The sequence below is a fragment of the Hemiscyllium ocellatum genome, chromosome 47 (genome assembly GCF_020745735.1).
Source record: "Hemiscyllium ocellatum isolate sHemOce1 chromosome 47, sHemOce1.pat.X.cur, whole genome shotgun sequence".
NCBI classification, from domain to species: domain Eukaryota; kingdom Metazoa; phylum Chordata; class Chondrichthyes; order Orectolobiformes; family Hemiscylliidae; genus Hemiscyllium; species Hemiscyllium ocellatum.
This window is the reverse complement of record NC_083447.1, coordinates 14,239,320-14,262,455: the sequence shown is the minus strand read 5'-3', so window position 1 is coordinate 14,262,455 and position 23,136 is coordinate 14,239,320. Positions and strand designations below refer to the sequence as shown.

General features: G+C 39.3%; 1 protein-coding gene across 2 annotated transcripts in view; it reads right to left on the bottom strand.

Annotated features, from left to right (window-relative positions):
* Positions 1-23,136, bottom strand: part of LOC132836789 (sodium/calcium exchanger 3-like) — a 368,268-nt gene that overhangs the window by 25,136 nt on the left and 319,996 nt on the right. The window contains exons 3-5 of one of the 2 annotated variants that reach the window (XM_060856259.1): positions 10,537-10,640; positions 8,861-8,878; positions 3,998-4,122 (exon numbers count right to left, since the gene is read on the bottom strand). In XM_060856259.1, the coding sequence (XP_060712242.1) occupies positions 3,998-4,122; positions 8,861-8,878; positions 10,537-10,640 (247 nt within the window). The remainder of the gene's footprint in view (positions 1-3,997; positions 4,123-8,860; positions 8,879-10,536; positions 10,641-23,136) is intronic. The other variant, XM_060856260.1, reaches the window with a different exon arrangement.

Sequence of the window (23,136 nt, the reverse complement as noted above, 5' to 3'; positions counted from 1 at the left end):
TGTTGTTGAACAGAATGACCTAAGGGTTCAGGTACATAGTTCCTTGAAAGTTGCATCACAGGTAGACAAGGTGGTAAAGAGCCATTTGGAATGCTTGCCTTCATTGTTCAGACACTCAATGGTCCCCTTGTACTCTTAGATAACCTGCTTCACTAGGAGAAAGTGAGGACTGCAGATGCTGGAAATCCAAGTCAAAAAGTGTGGTGCTGGAAAAGCACAGCAAATCAGCAGCATCTGAGGAGCAGGAACGTTGACTTTTCAGGCATAAGCTTTTCCAGTGCCACACTTTTTGACTTTAACCTTCTTCACTGTCTACTATACCATCAATGTTGGTGTCATCTGCAAAATTACTGACCGTGCTTCAAAGGAATTTCTTCAGTGGGTAGTAAATGTTGGGAATTCTCTATGCAGAAAATTTTGGATGCTAGATCACTGAAAGTATTTGAAGAATCGGTAGATAGACTTTTGAAATATCAGGGAGTTGAGGGCTATGCAGAGCTGTCATAAAAGAAATATTGAGACCCATGGGAAATAAGCCATGATCTTTTAGACAGCCGGCGAGCTTGAGATAATGCAAAACCTATTTCTGCTCCTATTTTCAATGTTCTTATATCATATTAAGGTTCTTGAATTACCAGGAGTTTGCAAAGATAATGGAAGTGTGAGAATTTAAGCTTTGAAGAAGGTCAACATTTGCACACTGCACCTTCCCTGCAATCCTTCTACTTGTGTAGCAGAAGCTTCCAGCTAGGATGGCAGAGCTTGCAGTCCTTGAGATGATAGGCCTGCACCAACACAGTTGCATATGGATCTACTGTCTTCCCTTGGCTGCAGTGCCTCATCCATACCTGAGACCTCAGGAGATGGCAGTCAGCCACAATGTACTTTGGCTTCAAGACTTCATGAGATCTCGTTGGAATGTGAAACTGTGAGAACTGCTGATTTATTGGTTATGTGGGAATTGAAGGCAGCAGATCATGATTCTCCATTTATTAGACTCAGAATTAACGGGATGCTTTCTCACTTGGCCAGAAAATCTAAGCTGCAGCTCTGTTCCACTCATTTAAATCCCCGCCCACTTTGTGTGCAACCCTTCAACATCAACAAAGGTTTATGCAGTTCATTTGAAAAATCTCTAGAGTGATTCACTGTTCATGTTGGACTTTTCCAATATCAACTTGCCCCATCATACATCAAATCACTCCCTTTTTGTTCCTTCCTCACCAATTTGCTATCCTTGTTGGCCCTTTTCTCTTCATCTGGCCCCATTTCTGCCCAGCCTCTTTCTTTCCCAATCCTGTAATTAATTGTAATGCCATGATGACCAGGTGTGCCTACTCCATGGTCAGTGAACTATAGATTAATATAGCTGTATGCAGCTTTTAATTTATAATTACTCAAGTTAAAGCAGGTCAGAAGGCAAGATTTTGTTTAAAAAGATTAAAGATTAGTTTATTACAAGTCACTACTTGGGTTCATTGGTGATAAAGAAATAAAACTGTTAACAAGAAGTTGCAAAGTTAAAACAATTGCAGATGAGATTAAGTTTATTTATAAAAAGAAAGTTCCAGTGACTATTTGTGATATACCATTGGGGCTTGTTGCTTGTCCCTTGTTGCTGAAGCAAAGAGGTTCATGTTTGAAGTCAGATCCAGCAGCTGCAATGACTTCTGTAGTTGAATAATTGATATTTTCTTGTACCGGTGGACCAGCGGGATAACAGATTTCATGAGAACGATCTTTGTGTTTCATTAGTTCTGTCACTTCAGCACTTGCATACTTCCCTCAATTTCCCTCTGCAGAACAGTTGTTTGGTTTCTGTATACCTTTCTCTTTTTGTCTCCCCTTCATCAAAACTTCCATTTCTGAGTGTGGTTCTCAAAGTCGTCTTCATGGAGGTCTGCCCTCTGATGTTCCTAACCAGGTTTCTTTTTACATTTATAAGATCAAACATGGTGATACAGGTAAACAATCCTGCATCTGAAACCCTCGGGACCAGGAGTCTTTCGGATTTTGGAATGTTTTGGATGAAGGATTAAATGACATTTTCATAGTAAAAATTTTTAAAAACTACCAACTAGCAGACGGACCTGTGATTACTACGAGCGCTGAGGCAGAATTGACGCCTGCCACTGCTGGGCCACACCGCTACATCATGCCTGAGTGACGTGGGTCAAGTGGGTGTGGAGTTGAGTTAACTGCTTGCACACCAAATAACATGGTTATTGAGAAAAAATGTTCAGGAGAAAACTTTGGATTTCTGAGCTTTTTGGATAAAGAATCGTCAACTTGTATATTAATTTTGAGGAATCACAGTCCACAAAATAAAGAAGTTAATTTTGCTGATTCCTTTTTGAGTTCTTCTTCCCATATGTTGGTGGTAGGTGCCAGCAGCTCTACCATGCCAAGAACCTCAATGAAAGCAAGCTGAGGATTATGGATGGGGAGGTAGACTGGCATCCCTTGAGTACCCAGGTTTTCTGCACTGCTGTTATGCACCTATAGGTTTGGTCACGGGAACATGCACTGGTATAATTCAGACTAATTCTGTGCACTATTAAACGTGCATATTAGCTGACTGATCTTCATGGTGGACCTGAACTGTAGTACACAGAGGGTAACGCATCCCATCATGAAGCATAAATACCTCAATAATTGTAATGTTCTGACTAAATGGTGAGCCTCTGTCCACAGTAGTTGGTACAATATTTATTATCAAAGTTTCCAATATATATCAGAGTTGCATGTTGAGAATGATTAAAGGATCATTGGTACGTTTTAACTGGCTACCGACTGTTCACTAAGATAAAATATATTCTGTTTTCAGATGTGCACATATTCAATACAAGGCATTCCCATGATTTAATCATTTACCGTGAGGTGAATATCACCTGGTTTTCAATTTAAGATGCTTTTACTCCCAAAGGTATTTTTCTGTGAAATTGTTGGAAAAATTATTTGGTGCTCAAAGAGTTAATTGCATCAGATATATAAATTTTGCTTTGGGACAGCAAGCATTATTAAAGATTGTGATTATGTTCAAATACCAGGTGCTGGCATTTTAGGCTTGTTTCTCATTACTGTCATTTAGCCTGTAGAAAAGGAACCACATTGGGTCAGAATTTGCTGAAAAAATAACAGTATGTGAATAATGTTCCCAGTTATTAATGTGCAAATCGGCCAAAAACCCGTGGCAAAAAAGAGGATTGCAAGCTGTTGGATGATTTGCACATTAGGAATGGCTAGCTTTGCAAAAATTTGCAAAACCCTTTGCTGAGTGAAGCTCTGCATTTGCACATTAATTGCCAATTAAACTGGCCACAGAAATTAAAGTCTTATTAATGATGTGATTGCACGTTTAACAATATGATTATTGTTAATAACAACCAGTCAATCTGTCTAACCCTGAAAATGAATATTTAAAAATGTGGAGTATCATTCCTTCATGTAATAAACTATTAGAGCCATTAAAAATATTAAACATACAATAGTCTTACAGTTATTTATCCCACAAGGAGCTGTAAGTTAAAATAGAAAACCAAGGGCAAGATGAACAATCATGTGGACTTATTTTTCACCCATCAAATGAACTTGTGCGAAGCAAGGCCACTGCAGCAAACAATTTGAAAGGAATTAAGTTACAAAACATGCCGTTTTGAAGAGAAAGAAATGAAGGACATAGTAAAAACACAGATTGGTAGCTTACCAGAACTGGAAAGACACAATGAATTTTATTCCTTCTAAAATTAAATGTTCATACCAACATGATATGTCTGTTTATTGGAAGCAACATTTCCATTGAAGCCAGTAGAAAATGTTTGGGTAATGCTCTGAAGTAGACACTGAAACATCACGAGAAAAGAATTTCTCCGAGTGCCACTTGATGCTAAAATGATTGAGTGTGGTGGACTACCACAGATGATAAAATGGTTAAGATGTCCACATACGATGAAGAAGCAAAATTATAATTTGTCTACAATGTTCTCCACAAGAATACCTTAAATTCATATGATTCTTCAATGATGACCTCCAACTTGGAATGTTCACCCAGGATGGGTTTCCCCATCTCTGCAATACGCCGAGCTTCCTCTTCCTCTGCCGTCAGTTTCCCATTGGATTCATCTGCACATCAGGAAATGCAGAGTTAGAAATTTCACGGGATGTTCTCAACTTTCCCACTAATTTGCACATTTCTATGGCTGTGCAGCAGCTTGGAAGGAACTGCATAAGCCTTATTCAGTGTCACCATTCATTGAAAAAAAAATCACAATAAAGAAAATGTAAAGGAAATGTGCTGCTGAATCTATACTTGGTATCATAGGTCCCTTTTACTATGCGCTTATCTCAATAAATGGACCAAAAACACTTACTAATAACCAGACACATGTTCTTACCAAAGCCCAAACTCCCAGATCAAACGAGATAAATGATGATCTAAACATTTTGATCCTGGGGACTAACTACTAAGAGGCATTTTGCATTTGTATCAATGTTTTTTGAGATACAGTTTGAAGTATCCAGTCAAAAGAAATTGGATAGCAAAGATTTTTGTTATTTGACCCTAAAAGATCTTGTGGCACGGTAGTCATGATTTGGAGATGCCGGTGTTGGACTAGGGTGGACAAAGTTAAAAATCACACAACACCAGGTTATAGTCCAACAGGTTTATTTGGAAGCACTAGCTTTTGGAGTGCTGCTCCTTCATCAGGTGCTTGTGGAGAAAAAGATCATACGACACAGACTTAATAGCATAAGATTACAGTGTGATGCCACTGAAATGATATATTGAAAATACCTGGATTGCTTATTAAGTCTTTCATCTTTTAGAATGACCATGTAAATGTTTCGTATGTAAATCCCAGAACTTTTTAAAATATAACATTTTAGTTACATTTAGTTACATGAGGTAAACTGATTTAGGTGATTTTTTTTTAGTATGGCTCGAGGAATGGATTTAGCATAGATTATATGGATTTAGCATCGGTTGTATGGATTTAGCATCGATTCTATGGATCAGCTGTCGATTGTATGACTATTGATGAAATTCTGCACAAAGCAAAATCACTCTTAGGTTAATTGGATAAATAATTCAATATTAGCTGTCACCTTTAAACAACAAGCTCTTGACTAATGATTATTATAATCCAGTTCCCTAAAGCCATCTAACCGTGAGGTCCAAGTGAAATTGATCATCAATGACATTATCTCACTTCAACTTCAATTCATACATGTCTCTGTGTACTGCTGATTTAATTTCAAATGGTCATTTGTTGAATTGATTTGAAATAATCCCAAAAATATCAGATTATTCTGATAAAATATAAAATTTGTGGGAAGATTTGTAGCTCGGGTGCTCGTTGTCGTGGTTCTGTTCGCCGAGCTGGGAATTTGTGTTGCAGATGTTTCGTCCCCTGTCTAGGTGACATCCTCAATGCTTGGGAGCCTCCTGTGAAGTGCTTCTGTGATCTTTCCTCTGGCATTTGTAGTGGTTTGAATCTGCCGCTTCCAGTTGTCAGTTCCAGCTGTCCGTTGCAGTGGCCGGTATGTTGGGTCCAGATCGATGTGCTTATTGATTGAATCTGTGGTTGAGTGCCATGCCTCTAGGAATTCCCTGGCTGTTCTCTGTTTGGCTTGTCCTGTAATAGTAGTGTTGTCCCAATCGAATTCATGTTGCTTGTCATCTGCGTGTGTGGCTACTAAGGATAGCTGGTCATGTCGTTTCGTGGCTAGTTGGTGTTCATGGATGCGGATCGTTAGCTGTCTTCCTGTTTGTCCTATGTAGTGTTTTGTGCAGTCTTTGCATGGGATTTTGTACACTACACTGGTTTTGCTCATGCTGGGTATCGGGTCCTTCGTTCTGGTGAGTTCTAGTTTTAAGGACTAGCCACACTACCATACATCAAGAGCATTTCCGAACTGACAGCGAGACTACTACAACCACTAGGACTCATAACAGCACACAAACCAACAGCCACTCTCAGACAACAACTCACCAGAACGAAGGACCCGATATCCAGCATGAGCAAAACCAGTGTAGTGTACAAAATCCCATGCAAGGACTGCACAAAACAATACATAGGACAAACAGGAAGACAGCTAACGATCCGCATCCATGAACACCAATTAGCCACAAAACAACACGACCAGCTATCCTTAGTAGCCACACATGCAGATGACAAGCAGCATGAATTCGACTGGGACAACACTACTATTATAGGACAAGCCAAACAGAGAACAGCCAGGGAATTCCTAGAGGCATGGCACTCATCCACAGATTCAATCAATAAGCACATTAATCTGGACCCAATATACCGGCCACTGCAACGGACAGCTGGAACTGACAACCAGAAGCAGCAGATTCAAACCACTACAAATGCCAGAGGAAAGATCACAGAGGCGCTTCACAGGAGGCTCCCAAGCACTGAGGATGTCACCTAGACAGGGGACGAAACGTCTGCAACACAAATTCCCAGCTCGGCGAACAGAACCACAACGATAAAATATAAGATCTTGAATCATGCTTTGGTACTGCACCACTGGTGCAGGCTGATGTTGGAATATCGTACCACAGTTACTTACTGATTTATCAGACCACAATGACTAGTTTGTGCTAGCATACTCTATCACAAATTAGAGTCATTCCAAACACCATAAAACAAATAGTGATTCATTCTGGATAATGTTCCACATTCGCTGACTCAAAACACAAAGACAACTGACATCATTCACATTGTAGATGGAAACATGAAATTACATAGATATAGATTGTGTGAATGGGCAAAACTGTGGCAAATGGATTTCAATGTAGGCAAATGTGAGTCATTCACTTCGGACCAAAAAAGGAGAGAACAGGGTATTTTCTAAATGATGAAATGCTAGAAACAATAGAGGTCCAAAGAGACTTGGGAGTCAGGGTACATCAACAATTAAAATGTCTTGCACAGCTGTGGAAAATGATCAAGAAGGCTAATGGATCACTGACCTTTATATCTAGACAACCAGAATATAAGTGGGGGGGCTGGGCTGGGGGGGGATAGAAGTTCTGTTTCAGGTGCATAATGCTTTTGTTGGACTACATGGGGAATATAAGCACACACTAGATTGCTGGTCTTGAAGAAGTGCAGTGTAGGTTTACCAGATACCTGACTCAAAAGATTAATTAAGTTAATTGTCTATTCTAGGGTTACCACCTTTGCTAACTTGTGCTGGGATATTAAAATTACATTTGATAACTCAAGCCTGGACTGGTTAATGGAAATTATCTCCTATTATTTATCTTATCATAACTGTCAACTTAAGGATCTCTATCAGGTCATTGTTTAACATGCTTAACTGCAGGTTATAAAAACAATAACTCGTCAACTCAGGTGCTCAATTTCAGATGGTGTGTAGTGGTTGGGTAATGGGTTTAACATGTTTTAAATACTTAAAACAAGAATGCTTCCTCTTAGCTAGTAACAGAGAGACACCCTGATTTAGCTGATAAACAAGGAAAGGCCTAGAAGTAGAGGACATTGCTTTTCACTCAATGGCTTATTAATTATTTTTCTATTACTCAATTCAATTATACATATACATTCTAAAGCATAAAACCATTGTTAATGACAGGAAATCAGTAAGTATTGGTCAATGCTTCCCAAACTTTTTCCCACTGTGACTCCATTTTGAGGATTGAAAAGTATCATGTCTCTTCAGTGGGAACTTTAAGAGCAGAGTGGGTAGTACTGTGAGAGTAGGAATCTATTCGATCAAGAGCACAGTTGTTGTAGCCCACAGTGGACATTACTGCCTTAGTGCTTGAGCCCCCAAAATTTCAGTTTATGACCCCACTTTGGATCCTGACCCCCATTTGGGGAGCTCCAGTATACACCAATAAAAAGATTATATACCAGTACTAAATAGCCTCTGCCAGTTAAAATATTTACCACCAAACTTTCCTGATCTTTGTCCCCTTGAGAAATTCCAATTCTTCACTCAAAAACATCAGGGAAAGTAAGCAACGAAACATTATGCCATGTCTGTTCCACTTAGTGATTCCCCAAAGCTGCCCCGAGGAAGTGGAATTGACTCATCATTTACACAAAGATGAGATGGGAGAACTAAGGCATTCTTAACTGGCACCCTTTACTTCAATTATATATTCATGCGGTCAAGGAGTTCTCAAAAGCAGCCTATCCCTTCCCAAGAAACTAAAGCAGAGAGTTATTGACAGGATACTCCTCTAATCCAAAGTCTTATAAGTTTCAGCTCCTGAAGATAACTGATCATTTTGTTTATATCTCATGGCTTGAGGACCTTCCAGCCCACCCTGTAGCACCAGCAGTCAGAAGGGAGGATCCAAAGCCTGTAGACATGAATGCATCACTAAACTTCTAAAAGCTGCTGCTGGCAGCAATTTGTGCCTGCACTGGAAGTGCCCATGTTACTAACCACTAAAATATTGTAGCTTATTCTGGAGAATTGCAGCATCATTTCAGCATATCGCACATGTTCAATATTCAGCTAGAGGGAGCCAAGTTGAGAAAAATCGACCTTTGAAAGTTGACTAGATACGGTCGTGAGATAAAAACTCTGCCGGTGGACTCACTGCTGAGGGATCACAGTGGGCAAACATATAATATAAATTAATCAGGGTCAGGTAAATCAATTTGAAGTCAATTCTGATAACTGAACTCAGGATTTCTTCTAAAACAGTTGTTACAACATTATATACTGACTGAACAAGGCTTGTATCTAGCAGATAGTTGTTCCTGTTCACTGGGAGTATTCCTGAACACAGATTGGAGAAGAGGGCAGGAGCAGCTTGAGCCCGCTAACCCCATAATGAAGGGAATCATGTTAGTAGAAACTGACATCTTACCATCAGCCAATAAGAGAGCTGCAGAGAGAGAAAAAAAGAGTGAAATCCAATGAAATGGTAGCTGAAGACACTGGTTACTGTACACAATGAAACAATCTGATCCAGGATGAAAACACCTAAACTTTCACATAAACAACTACAAGAAGAACCTCTGCAAATTGTTAAACACTGAATATAATGTGGTTCCAGAGAAATGTGCTTTCTCCATCTAAATTACTATTTACATTAAATTTCTTTTTATTTATTCATGGGATGTGGCTGTTGCTGGCTAAGCTAGCTTTTATTGCCTTCCATAATTGCTTGGAGAAGGTGATGGTGAGCCACCCTCTTAAATTACTGTAGTCCTTGGAATGAAGAGACACCCACAGTGCCACAAAGGAGGGACTTCCAGGATTTGTGGTTGTATCAAACCATCACAAAGTTTTCATTAATACTAAGAAGCTCAGGCAAGTTCTATGATTTCACTATGTTGTCGGTTAAGATTGGCTGCATTACAAATGTTATTTAGTATGGAATCGCAGAAATCCTGGTAAGAAGCTGTTCAGCATTGGCAATGCATTCAGAAAAGCTGTGCCCCCTCCGTGTAACTTGTGTCAATCTGCTGAAACAGTACTTCAACAAATATGGCAGTCCCAATGATTCCATAATAGAAATGTTATCCAATTTGACAATTAGTATAAAGTTAAAAAAAATCTAAATGTAGGAAAACTGGGTAAGATAATGACTGGAAAACATGAACTGATATCTGAACACAGTGAAACTGTATGGGCGAGATGGTGGCATAATGGTTATGGTACTGGGCTAGAAATCCATGGGCCTAAGACTACTTGATACTGGGTTTTAATCCTATCAGTACTTTGTAGAATTTAAGTTCAATTAGTGAGCCATGGAGTTATAAAGCTAGTCTCTGTAATGGTTACCATGACAACTATCATTTACTGTTGTAAAACACCCATCTGGTTCACTAATGCCCTTTAGGGAAGGAAATCTGCCATCCTTATCAGGTCTTGCCTATCTATGATTCACACCAACAACACGGTGGTTGACTCAGAAATACCAAGCAAGAGTCTCAGTTCAAGGACAATTAGGGATGAGAAACCAATGTTGCCATTGCCAGTAACAGCCATGTCCCAAGAAGAAGAACTGTGATTGTATTAACATTCAAATCACTTTGCTTCCACATAACAATCCTAAGAATTTCAATAATTTGCATGTCATTTCACAGTGATTGTCTTATAGCACAAGACAACATGCCAAATGAATGGCACTGAATCCTGTAAAACAGACACAACAGTGTAACTGAAAGCCTTACATTGAGGATGATGTGTGCAACAAGTAGTTGAGGGCCTTAGCCGAAGAGATGTAACAGAAAGTGCAAAAAATGAAGATGCAGGTGTAAAAGATGACATTGCAGCCAGGTCTTATTCTGAGAGCATGTAACAATGTGTTATAACTGAGAGCCTTGTAATGAAAGTGTGTAACAGAGCATTAAATTGAAAGATTTTCAATTATAATTAGTGTAGCAGAGACACCTTTAGAACTTACAGCCTAACCACAGAGGAGTATGTAACATAGAGAAGTTTATAATGGAGTTCCTTTCAACAAAGGTTCAGTGGTTCATAACAGAGCCCTTAATATATATACATATTGGATTACGGTTTCTCCCTTATGCAAACCTGAAATGCCACGTTTCATCCATCTTGGTTTCTCCAGGACAACAAAAAAGTTTTCCTGCTTTTCGTACTCTTCATCATCCACAATCTTCACCTGGATTGTCTTCCTGCAGAGAAAGAAAACAAATCAAAAACCTATTGAGGAAAAGAACCAATCTGTAAGAGTGGGTGTAATCTGACAATGTCTGAAGCCTTAGTGGTGGCTGGTTCTTTGCAAACTCTACTGGAAGAGATGCAGTGAATAGTTGAGAAGAAAGTGAAACATGTAGGACACCAGCCTCAGGGACTGTAGTAGCTGGTTTGCATGAGATCAATGTGATATTTGCAGCAGTTACCTAACAAACTGGTATTCCATCTTAAACTGTGCAGCTTAGTTTACCTTGGCCCTTACCTGCTGTAGATCAGCCATAGGGAGTTAAAGATGCTGAAATAGCAGACACCTTTAACTGCTTTTAAAGTGCCAATTCTTCATCATTTCCAAATAGGGAGGGAAGTCTGTTTGCTCTTCTTTTGTTTTCCCTTTCTAGTTGAATGTCAGTAATTCTTTGATAGACAAGGAAATTGGGCGTTATGAGAGCAAACAGTATAGTTAAGACCAGATTGACCATGATCTTATGGAATGGTGGAGAGGGCTTGATGGGCTAAATGGCCTAATCCTGTTCTTACGTCCTATGATCCTAGAATTGAATTCTATCATTTCAAGAGCAATTGCTGCAAACAAACAATGATTGCTAGTGTCCTCTTTATTTCAGTCAAATTATTAATGCTTCACTGTGGGAATGTCCTGCTTTTCTAATCTCAGGGAACACATTCTGCAGACAGTGTAGGCATCATTGACTTTTGTTATAGTGGCACTATGTAATTAGAGTGGGGGTGATTGTTAATTGAAAATGATTTGTGTATACACACAAAACCTTCTCATTCCAATTTCACCCAACAAAGAGACACCTGAAAACTTTAGGAAAATAACTCATCCACATGAACATTAATCTACCATAGCAGGAAAATTTTCATTTCTATAATGAACTCCCAGGAAAGTTTTATTAAATGGAGGAGAGCACATTGTGATGAATTACACATTAGTCCATCAACAACAAATTGGGAGCCAGCCATAGAGTCTTGATGCTTAACCCATCTGTGTGAGAATTAGTTCTAAAATGAAGCCACCATTAGGCTTTATGAGATCATTTGATGATATTGAGAAGCATTGGTCCCTGCACTGAAGCTAAGATCTCACATTCAGATGAAACAAGAAGTGAGAATCTATTAACCCACATTCACCAGGCTTTCGGCCTCAATTTCACAAAGATTACATGTTCTGTCCTCCCTCTTCACCTCTCACATGATAATCATTAAGCGTGAAAGGTTACTGCTTGAGATCCTGGGACATGGCAGCTCAATCTCAATGGATATGGAGTTGCTGTAACTACTCAAGGTTAATTTCTTTTTGTCAGACTGAAGTCTGTAAAAAAAATCTTGTAGAGTAATGCTAACATTTGAGATTAATCCTTTTCTTTTCTCGATGAACTCTGTACTCATGATCAAATGAAACAAGAGATAATATAAACATTTTCCCTTGGCATTGAATGGCATTGCCATCACTAAAGATCCCACTACCAATATCCTAAAGATTGCTAAGAAACCAAAAAATGAATTGGACCACGCTTATAAATACTGTACCAACAAGAGCATGTCAGAGGCTAAGTAACTCACCTCCAGATTCCCAGAAGTGTGTTATCCAACTATAAGCCACATGTCATGAGTGTGTTGGAATAATATCTACTTTTTGAATGAATACAGTCCTAATAAAACTCAAAACCATCAAGGGCAAAGCAGCCCACTTCATTATGACTGTATTTAACAGCTTAAAATGTTCATTCCCTCCACTATATATGCTCCACTTTGGCAGCAAAATGTGCTATAAACAATGTTCACTGCAGCAATTCATCAACCCTCCTAAGACAGCACTTTCCAAATCCATGAGCTGTACCACCTAGAAGGGTAATGGCAGCTGATGCATGTGAGCACTAAGATCTGCAAGTTCCCTTCCAAGCCACACACCATTCTGACTTTGAAATATATTGCCATTCCCTCACTGACTCTGTTGAAAATTCTATAACTCCCTCCAAAACTAAACTGTCGGTATACCTATACTACATGGACTGCAGCAATTCAAGGTGACTCATCACCATTTTTTCTAGGGCAACCAGAGATAGGCTACAACTGTAGCCAGTTAGCAAGGCCAATACCCTATGAATGATTAAATATCAAATAAAAGGTTATTATTAAAATCAAAAGTATTTGCAATGTTGCTAGTGGTCTATGGCTATAATCACAAGATGCTGAATTACTAAAAGTCATGTAAATAAGCCCTACAACTACAGTCTATAAATTTTTGGAGCAAATTAGTGCAGATGCTGGAATTTGTACTAAAGACAAAAAATGCTGGAAATCAAGGCAGGTCAGGCAGCATACACAGAGAGAGAGCAAGCTAACGACTCTTCATCAGAGCTGACATGAAGTGTAGAGGGACCAGTATTTATACAATAAATGTGTACTTTACCATCATTCTAAATGGGCTTTTATCTTCTGAAGCACAGATCAGAAGAAAGTTTTTCATCCATATACCCCTTTCATAACTTCAATTTGTCCCATATCTTTACAGCTTAATAGTTATCTTTGGAGAGTTGTCAGTGTTTTATTTGAGGAAATACAGCAGTGAGTATCAAGCTCTGGCAAAGTCAGAAGAACAAACTAATTTGCTTGATGGTTACCTGTTGTCCAGGATATTAGATTACTTACAGTGCGGAAACAGGCCCTTCGGCCCAACAAGTCCACACCGACCCAGACCCATTCCCCTACACCTAACACTACCAGCAATTTCGCATGGCCAATTCATCTAACTTGCACATTTTTGGACTGTGGGAGGAAACCCACACAGACACAGGGAGAATGTGCAAACTCCACACAGACAGTTGCCTGAGGCGGGATTTGAGCCTGGGTCTCTGACACTATGAGGCAGCAGTGCTAACCACTGTGCCACCATGCCACCCACTAATTGTGGAGAACTCTCTTGCTCTTTTACAAAGCTGCAGATGCTGCAAATCTGAAATAACTCAGAAAATATTGGAGAAATGCAGCAGGCGTGGCAACATGTAAAGTGTGAAAAACAGAGTCAACATTCCAACTCAGATGTAACTCTTCTTCGTAACTCCTCTGCCTTTCTTTAAAATAATACCCTGGAGTCCATTTTACTTCTAGTCTAGAATTAAGAAAGAGCCTTGAGGTGATAACAGATCCAAAAATTGACTCCTCTGCCAGCACAGCACTCCGTCAGTATTGCAATAGACATCAGCCTTAGTTTTGTACAACAATCTCTCGAGTGGATTTGAACACTTGACCATCTATTTAAGAAGCATGAGCACTCTACTGTGCCACAGTTGACATACCTGCAAGTGGTAACCATCACACCCAATACAAGGGAAAGTCAAGTTCCTCTCTAAGCCACACCACCCTGACTTGGATTTATTTCAATGGTCACTGGGTCAAAGTATGGAACTCCCTTCCTAATAGCACTGTGGCTGTTCGTACTAATAAAGGTTAAGCCTCACTGGGATAGCAGCTGGAAGTCAAGCCAAGTTGTCACAAAAGTTAAAGATTGTTTAAAAAACCCCAATTTACTTTTCATCTTAGTCCCAGGTTAAAAAAAACATGGATCAGGCTTCTGTACTTAACAGGAATGACTATTCAATACAAGGAAATTGGACTTTAGCTACAGATAATCAGTTATGAACCATCGATATATAACTAATTAAACTCACAAGAGTTCGGATCATATTTCATTGTCCTCTCAGTTTCAGTTTATCTAATCTTCCTTGAGGTAGACCAAATCTGGAAATGACATTTTTTTTTGTCTGTTGTCACACCTCACTATGGTAGCAGAATAGAAATAAATCCCACTATTCCCAGAATCACCCAAAAAATAAAGATTTGTGGGAATCTTCTCCCCATGGCAGACGTGTCTTAGACCAGAGGGCGTAAGTTAAGGTGAACAGGAAGTGGTTTAGAGGAGATCTGAGGAAAAGTGTTTTTTAACCAAGTGGGTCGTAGAAATATGGAACACCATACCCGAGAGGGAGGTGGAGGCTCATACTCTCAGCATTTAAGAAGCATCTGGATAAGCACTTAAAATGCCAGGGCAAAGTGCACTATGGACCACATGCAGGTAAATTGGATTAGTATCTTTTGGTGTTTCTCGTTCAATATAGACAAAATGGGCCAAAAGATTTGTTTCTGTGCTGTATGATGCTATGATCTGAGGCAGAAAGTATTTAACTTGCATGAGGGGAACAAATATGCAATTATTACTTTTCCTAAAGTTTATTAAACTTTAACAGATTTAAGCAAAAGAATAAAACATCAGTTGCTTAAACAAATAGAAACAAAATTAATTTTGAAATATTCTTTTTAATTGGATCATTTTAAAATGATGATTTAGCAGTTTACCACACCTGCAGTCCCTGGTTTGTTCAATCTATCCTATATATAGACATTCGATGCAACCATTATATCTAGCCTTATATCAGGCATTAGTTTGTTTCCAATTCCAAATTTTGTCTCATTATCATTAAATGATAGTTACATATTTATTAAAACACAGTGTATCTCACTCATGGCCCACGCATAGACTTGATGATTGGATTCAAAGGAGTCTGTTGTCATAGAGGCAAGGTTCTCTTATTTCGCAGAGAATGACAGCATAAACATTTAATCTTGAGAACTTACCAAGCTGAAGAAATATGGATTTTTTTTTAATGGTAACGTTTAGATATTACAACCTTGTTTTGGTGAATTTCAGCAAGACACTGTAAGTAATCTAATCTAAAAAAAAAATCCCCTGCTAGTTCACTATAATCTCAATGGGTGAGCTTAGAGATAGAACAACAACAGACAGGGAGAGGGGAGGAAAGAACAGACAGAGCACTAGAATGGAGGGACAGAGTGGGGGGCAGCAGGAGAAGAGGGGCAAATAGAAAGGGAAGGATAGAGAGCAGAGAGACAGAAAGCAAGAGCTTTCAAAGTTACAGCAAATCACTAAGTGAAAACTCAAATCTCAAGTTGCTTTAAATATGCACATATAGCTTTTTGAATTACCATGATTCATAACTTGACCCCCTCCATTTGTACATCTGTCCACTTTATTCGAGAATGACTCTGACCTTGAGTCTATCCTATGTCTTTCCAAAGTGATCCCGATATGCAGAATAACACACTGTGATGCAGCATGAGCTTTAAAATAGCATATGTTGATATCTCACTCGGAGATGGCTGGCTGGTTGTATATTGTTGGAGCATGGCCATAGATGGCAGGAGATGAAGATGACCCATCATACCAGACTGCACGCCCACGCTGTTTGGCAGCTACTTAGAGAGCAGCTTTGGTGTCCCTGGATCTGCGATCTGACAGGAGTTAATACAGAAGCAGAATACATTCAAAATGTCCACTAAAGCTGCTTCAAAAGTTGCCAAGAAAATGTCACTGCAATTCTGTGGAAGGGATTTCGGCTCATGCAGAATTCCATTTGACATTCCATGTTTCTTTAAGGGCAGCTCGAGACCAGTGAAGTAGGATTGAGGGATTCCCTTGCAAAACGAAAATACCATTGCTTTGACAACATCAGGAGATCAGGTTTAAAATTAAAGAAAAATGGAAATAGGCATAATAAGGGAAGGGTTTGTTCAATGGTATCAGAGGTTCCATCAAATTGAGAAGGGCAAGGAGGATTCATTTACCTTTGTTACAGCCATAGTAAGTAATTTGTGGCTTTGATGATAGCAGTTTTAATACAGTGGCAAAGTGGAAGCCTGAGTAAAATGATACTGTTCTGGGAAAAGTGGGAAAGTATTTGGAAGGCAGCATGTTTCGGGACTTTGGAGCAGAAAGTGAAGTTGCAAGAGAGTCAAAAGTTTTGCAAGTATGGAGGGGTCAAGAGTTGATTTTTTTGAGAGGGGGATAACAACAGATATGATGATTTAACTGAGGCGGGGGGGTGCAACCTGAAGAGAGAGCTCTATTAACAAAGACAGTGAAAATGGGGACAAGGAGGGGATGTCAGCAGGTAGTGGGAGTAGAATCGGGGAACAGAAAGTGTGTTTCATATACAACAAGAACTTGGAAAGGGTCATGTGGGGAGATAGGAGAGAAGCTAGAAAAAGATACAAGGTCAAAGCTAGGCTGAGGTTGAGAGCAAGTACTAGTGATAACTTTTGTTCACTTAGATGGCTGTGAATGTCTGGAATTCTCTACTGCAAAGCTCTCTTGATATTCCATTGTTCAATATTTTCAAGATGTATTTATAATCTCTCAGAAAACAAAGAAATTAGAGAGCATGTGGGAATATGGCAAAGAACAAAGAACCATGCAGCACAGGAACAGGCTGTATGGTCCACCAAGACCGTACCAACATGTGAAGCCTTTCTAAACCAAAAATCTTTTGCTTCTCTGCAGTCCAAATCACTCTACTCCCAACCTATTATTTTATATCTGTCAAGATGCCTTTTAAACATCACTATTGTATTTGCTTCCACCAGTTCCTCTGGTGGCACATTCCGAACACTTACTACTCCCTGTGTAAAAAACCTGCCTCTCACATCTCCTTTAAACATTCCCTGTTTTACTTTATCCTCGTACTTGATGTTTCTAGCCTGGGAAAAAAGACTCCAACTATCCATTCTATCCATGCCACTCATAATATTGTGTAAACTTTTAATAGGTCACCTCCTCACCCTTCAATGTTCAAAGTTTGTCCAATCTCTCTTAATAGATAACACCCTCCAAACCAGGCAACTTCCTGGTAAAATGTTCTTGTACCCTCTCCAAAGCCTCCATATCCTTCTGGTAGTGTGGTGACCAGATCTTTACACAATATTCCAAATATGGCCTAACTAAATTTCTATACCGCTACAACATGACTTGCCAATGTTTATACTTTGTGTCCTGATCAATGATGGCAAGCATGATATATGTCTTCTTGGCCAACTTATCAATTTTGTTGCCACTTTCACAGAACTGTTTACAGCCTTCTGTATGTTGATGCTACTAAAGGGTTCTACCATTTACTTGATGCTTCCCTCTTGCAATAGATCTTCCAACATGGATTAAGCTCCATTTGCCATTTTTCCACCCAAGTCTCCAGCCTATCTTTATACCGCTGTATCCTCCAGCAATCCTCCTCACGAATCATAGTTCCCACAACCTTTCTGTCATCTGCAAACTTACTTGCTGAGGAAGGAGATCAGTTTTGATTGTATTAAATAGAGGGGCAAGTTTAGAAAGTAGTTGGTCTACTTTCCTATCTCTTATTTTAGAGGTAAGTTGACCCATTGGGTTAGCAATTATTATTGGAGATGCAAATGCAGAAGACGGGGAGAGGGAATACAAACATAAGGAAGTGCCAGGGGCAGTAAAGAGAAGCTCAGTCAAAGAATTATGTTTTAAGGAATACATTAAAAGGTGAAGAGAGAGAAACAAAAGATTTAGGAAGGGAGTTCTATATCACAGGTCTAGATATCTGAAGACCTAGCCACCAATGATGGAACAGTGAAACTCAGCAATTATAGACCAGCATTAGAAAAATGCAGTGATGACAGAAGGATGTGGAACTGGAGGAGTAAACAAAGATATGGACAGCTGAGGCCATAGGTGGATTTTAAGCAGCTTTTGGAAATTTGAAGACAGGCCAAAACTGAGGTCATAGGCCAGATTCATGAGATTGGCACCCATCAGGAGCAAATCAGAGGGTGCATCAGGCTGACTATGTTGAGTACATTTTTGAAGAAAATGAGCTAAGTGATATATTCTCAAGGAGATCAGGAAGAATTATGCATGTAAATAAATATAAGATAAATTGCTAAACATTTTTCCACAGGTCATGCTGTTTTGAGATAATTAAGTTGCAGCAGTTCATAGTTTAGATAAAATTAAATTCTAGTCCAGGTTTTAACTCAACCTGCTTAGCAGATATGGAAGATTAGCAGGAACATTTTATTTAAACTGTGATATTCATATCATGGTGGTCAAAAAGAAAATCTGTTTGAGTTGATTCTAGATCATGTCTGCTTTGGTTCCGAATTGGGAACCTGTAGCTTCATTTAGCATTGTCATGATTCTGACTGCTTGCTGTTGACGGCTGAACTAGGAGAACAAATAATTACTCCAAAAAGCAACAATGCTATGACAGCCATTCTGATGAATGATGATTATCACTGATCTTTAATCCTTCTCTACTTTGGTTCTAACTTCACACTTCCTTGTATAAATAGTTACTGATGGTGTGGAGCATCATGAGCTGCAGGCACCTTTTCCACCTGCACCTGAGAGAGTGATGGAAAAAAGCCTGTAGAGGGCTCTAAATCCCTGGAAAGAAGGGTTTGATGGATTTATATTAGAATTTTAAAGTAGCGAAAGATACCATTCATCCCAACTGGTTCATATGCCCCACACAAGGCTCTTCCCAATTACTCAATCAGCATATCCTTCTACTCCTTTCTTCGTTATGTACTTAATAAGCTTCCTCTTAACACTATTTAGTTCATTGCCATAGGAAGATCAACTAAAGTAAATCATTTTATTGTCACAACAATAATTTGGCAGTATAATCAGGAAGGGCATTAAAGTGAGATTGGAGCGGACAGCTCCAGCTTAATAGCTGACTAGAAAAGTGGGCCAAATGTGGTAATATTTATGATTCCCATAATGTAGGGGAAGAAAGTGCCAACATGAACATTAAGAAAAAAATAAGAACAATGTGATAATGACTATAAGTGATAAATGTTCATTTACATGATTTAATTCAAATCAGAAAGGAGTTACTTTGCCAAGCTCATACACCAGCTTTTAAAGCCCAACCTCTTCCACACATTCACAGAGATGCATTTTGCCCTTAGCAGTAAATGAATTTACACTTTTGTTTATCTACAAGTCTTTCTCCGGGCTTTTGTACTGAAGTTCCTGTCCAACAATAATTCCAAAAGTACAGCCCGTATGTGTGACAGGACAAGCAACAACTAATTAAGTTGAAAAATCATTAATAAGCAGTGCAAAGTCTGAAGAATGATGTATCAGAATAATGAATTCAATGCCAAACTGGGTAAAGAAAACAAATTGAAGAGGTAAAGAAATATAGGGTTAAGAGAAAACCTTAAAAGTGACAAGTAAAAAGTATTTTAATGGCACTTTTGAATTAATTAGATTAATTAAATCTCTGAGTTAAAATCTGAAGAAATGAACCTCCACATTTGTAAAAGTTAATTTGCAGTACCAGAGAGGCAATAATTTAACTCAGTTAATGGTATTTAAACAGGAACAGACAAACCACAATATTTTTTGGCATGTCCATTGCCCATATATCAGTTGAGTACAGTGACTTGACCATGTTTCATGTGTTTGGATGCTAAGCCTCTCATTGTGTTTGGCAGTCACTAGAGGAGTTGTGTATCTCAAATTGCAAATCCTTCCGTCAACTGCAGATGCACAGTAGCTGAATGTTGCTGCTGATTTCCGTGTAAAAAACAGTAGATTCTGTTCCCCTCACCATTACTTCTTCTCCAAAGTCAAGCTTCAAGTGTTTCTTATCAGTGATATTTGAACAGACCAATTGACTGTAACTTAGCAAGGGACCTCTGGTGATCAAAAGCAGAATCTGGAATATCAAGAGATTTGTCCAACAGAACCTGCAACGTCAGCCTACCAATACCTTCTACACACTTGCATAAAATTTCTCTACTAGTTAAATGGGGGTCGGAGTTGAAACTGTAGTGGTAAGGAGTTATTGTAACTCTCAAACTAAACTGGAGTCTACTCCTTTGCACCTGTTCTACTCCTGTGCATCTAAATCTTACCTTTGCAGAAAATAGGCACCTACTTATGTGTTACACAAAGGAATCAAAAGATTTTATACATAAGTTTCCTTAAACACACATGTACCGGTGGTATTGTCAAGACAAGATTTAAAACTGCTTTCAGTGTTGCAAAGTGCTGTTTTTGAAGATGCAGAGAATAGACAACCAAAGCTAGCTCTGGGTGCCAGTAAGCTACAGTATATTCACTGGACTGCAGAATGTTCCCACCATGGAAAACAGTAGTAGTTTACTTGGAGATGGAGATTTTTCTTTATACATTCCAGGGATGTAGGTATTCCTGGCTCAGCTGGCACATATTGCATATCCCTAGTTGCCTTGGAGAAGACAGCAACCTTCCTGAACATTCACAATGCTGTTAGGGAGTTCCAAGAGGGTGACCCAAAACTAGTAAAGGAGCAGCTATATGTATTTCTAAGTGAGGATAGTGCATGACTTGGAGGGGAATTTGCAGCTGGCAGTATTCCCATGTATCTGTTGCCATTATCCTGGGTGATAAAACTTGCAGGTTGGAAAGGTACTGTTGGAGGAGACTTAACTGGGGACCTTATGGAAGATGCATGCTGCTGCTCCTGAGCCTTTATGATGCATAGTGTTGATGTTTGTGGATACAACAGCATAAATCACAAATCTGGAAAACCGTAGTACCCCTATTGCAGAGCATTTTTGGGTTTTACGCAACATCAAAATTGTGTCCTAATAAATCAACAAATACTGAAATAGTGCTAAAGGTAAGACAGAAATCTAATAACCTCAGGATTCGTGGGATCTAATTTGGAAAGCCATTTATAAAAACATTAGTTTATGGCTCAGCTTTCTAATATATTTTATTTTATTTGTTCATGGAACATAAGTATCACTGGCTAGGCCCATCCATAATTACCCTTGAGGACCTGGCAGTGAGATTCTTCTTGAATTGCTGTGGTCTTTTAGATAAAGGCACACCCACAGAAGTTCTAAGTTTTTTACCTTAGTGTGGATTATTCAATCATGCTCCTGACTTGTGTCAGATGGTGGGAAGGCTTTTGGGAGTCAGGAGGTGAGTTACTTGCGATAGGATTAGACTTATGCACAGTGGAAAAACCCGGGATACTTTTTGCTGAATAGATTCCAGTTTGTAGCTGCCTGACTTGCTGTGTTCTTCCAGCTCCTGCCTGTCAGCTAAGAACATGGCAAATTCTGGAGCACAAGCCATCAGTAGTATTGCCATAATGTCGTCATGGCTCACAGCCTTTGCAGCATCCAGTGTCTTCAATCATTTCTTATTATCACATGGAATGTATCAAATTAAGTGAAGACTGGCATCTGTGATGTTCCTCTCAAGCAGTCTGAGATGGATAGTCCAGTGCACTTCTGACTGAAGATTGTTGCAAATGTTTTAGCCCTATCTTTTCCACTGATGTGCTGGGTTCCCACATTGAGGATGAGGCTGTTGTGGAATTTAATCCTCCATTGAGTTGTTTAATTGTCCATTCAAAACCGGTTGTGCAAAACTGCTGAGATTAGATCTAACTCATATTTATGGGATTAGTTAGCTCAATCATCTGCTGCTTTTCTTGTTTGTCGTCAAGTAGTCCTGTTTTGCAACTTCACCAATTCGACATCTAACTGTTATATAGGTCTGATGCTGCTCCTGGCATGCCTTCTTATACCCTTCAATGAACTACAGTTGAACCTCTAGGCTGATGGTGAGGGGAGGGTGTGAGATAAGCCTGTCCACAAACCTGTTGAAGTCAAACCTGCTGTTGAAGGCATTCAGACTCATGGAAGCCTAGTCTTGAGTTGTTAGATCTCTTTGAAGGCTATCCAGTTTAGTACCATACAATACGATGAAGGATGTCCTCAAGGGACTTTGTCTCACAAGGACCACCTGGTGGTCACTCCTATCAAATACTGTCACGGATTGATGCATCTTTAGAGAGGATGAGGTCAAATACGTCTTTCCGTCACAACCTGCTGCAGACTCAGTTTAGTAACTATGTCATTTAAAACTTGACCAGCTTGGTCAGAAGTGATACAGTTGAACACCTCTCGGTGATGGTCACAGAGGTTCCTCACTCAGATACATCCTTGCCACTCTCAGTGCTTCCTCCAAGTGGTGTTCAACATGGAGGAGGACTGACTCATTAGCTGAGGAGGGGCAATCAATAATCAGCATGAGGTTCCATTGCTATGTTTGACCTGATGCCATAGGAGTTCATGGGGTCTAAAGTCAACATTATGGATGTTCAAATGTGATTTTACAGCATTCAGTGAAAGTCGTCAGCCCTACCATATCCGAGACTAGCTTTACATTGCAGATTTTATATTACTTGGACCTAAATCCATTGTGCGGTTTGAACCTATGTCGTCAGAACATAGTCTGGCCTCTGGATTACCAGTTCAGTGACATTACCACTCCAAAACAAACTCTCTATATTTTGCAACAGTACATTTGATTGCAATGTTATTTACAAAGGAGTTCCAAGATTTTTACCCAGCAATGTTTTAATAAAAAGGAACAAAGGTCTACACGAGGAAACTTGCAGCGATTGTCAGGAGGGCAACATTATATTGCTGTTATTTGTCCTTCCAAATAGTGGTGGTCGCAGATTTGGAAGATGCTATTGAAGTCTGCTGTAGTGCATGCTATTGTTGTGAGCAAGTTAGAAACCTCTTCTGTGGAACCCAGTGCAGTACAGATAA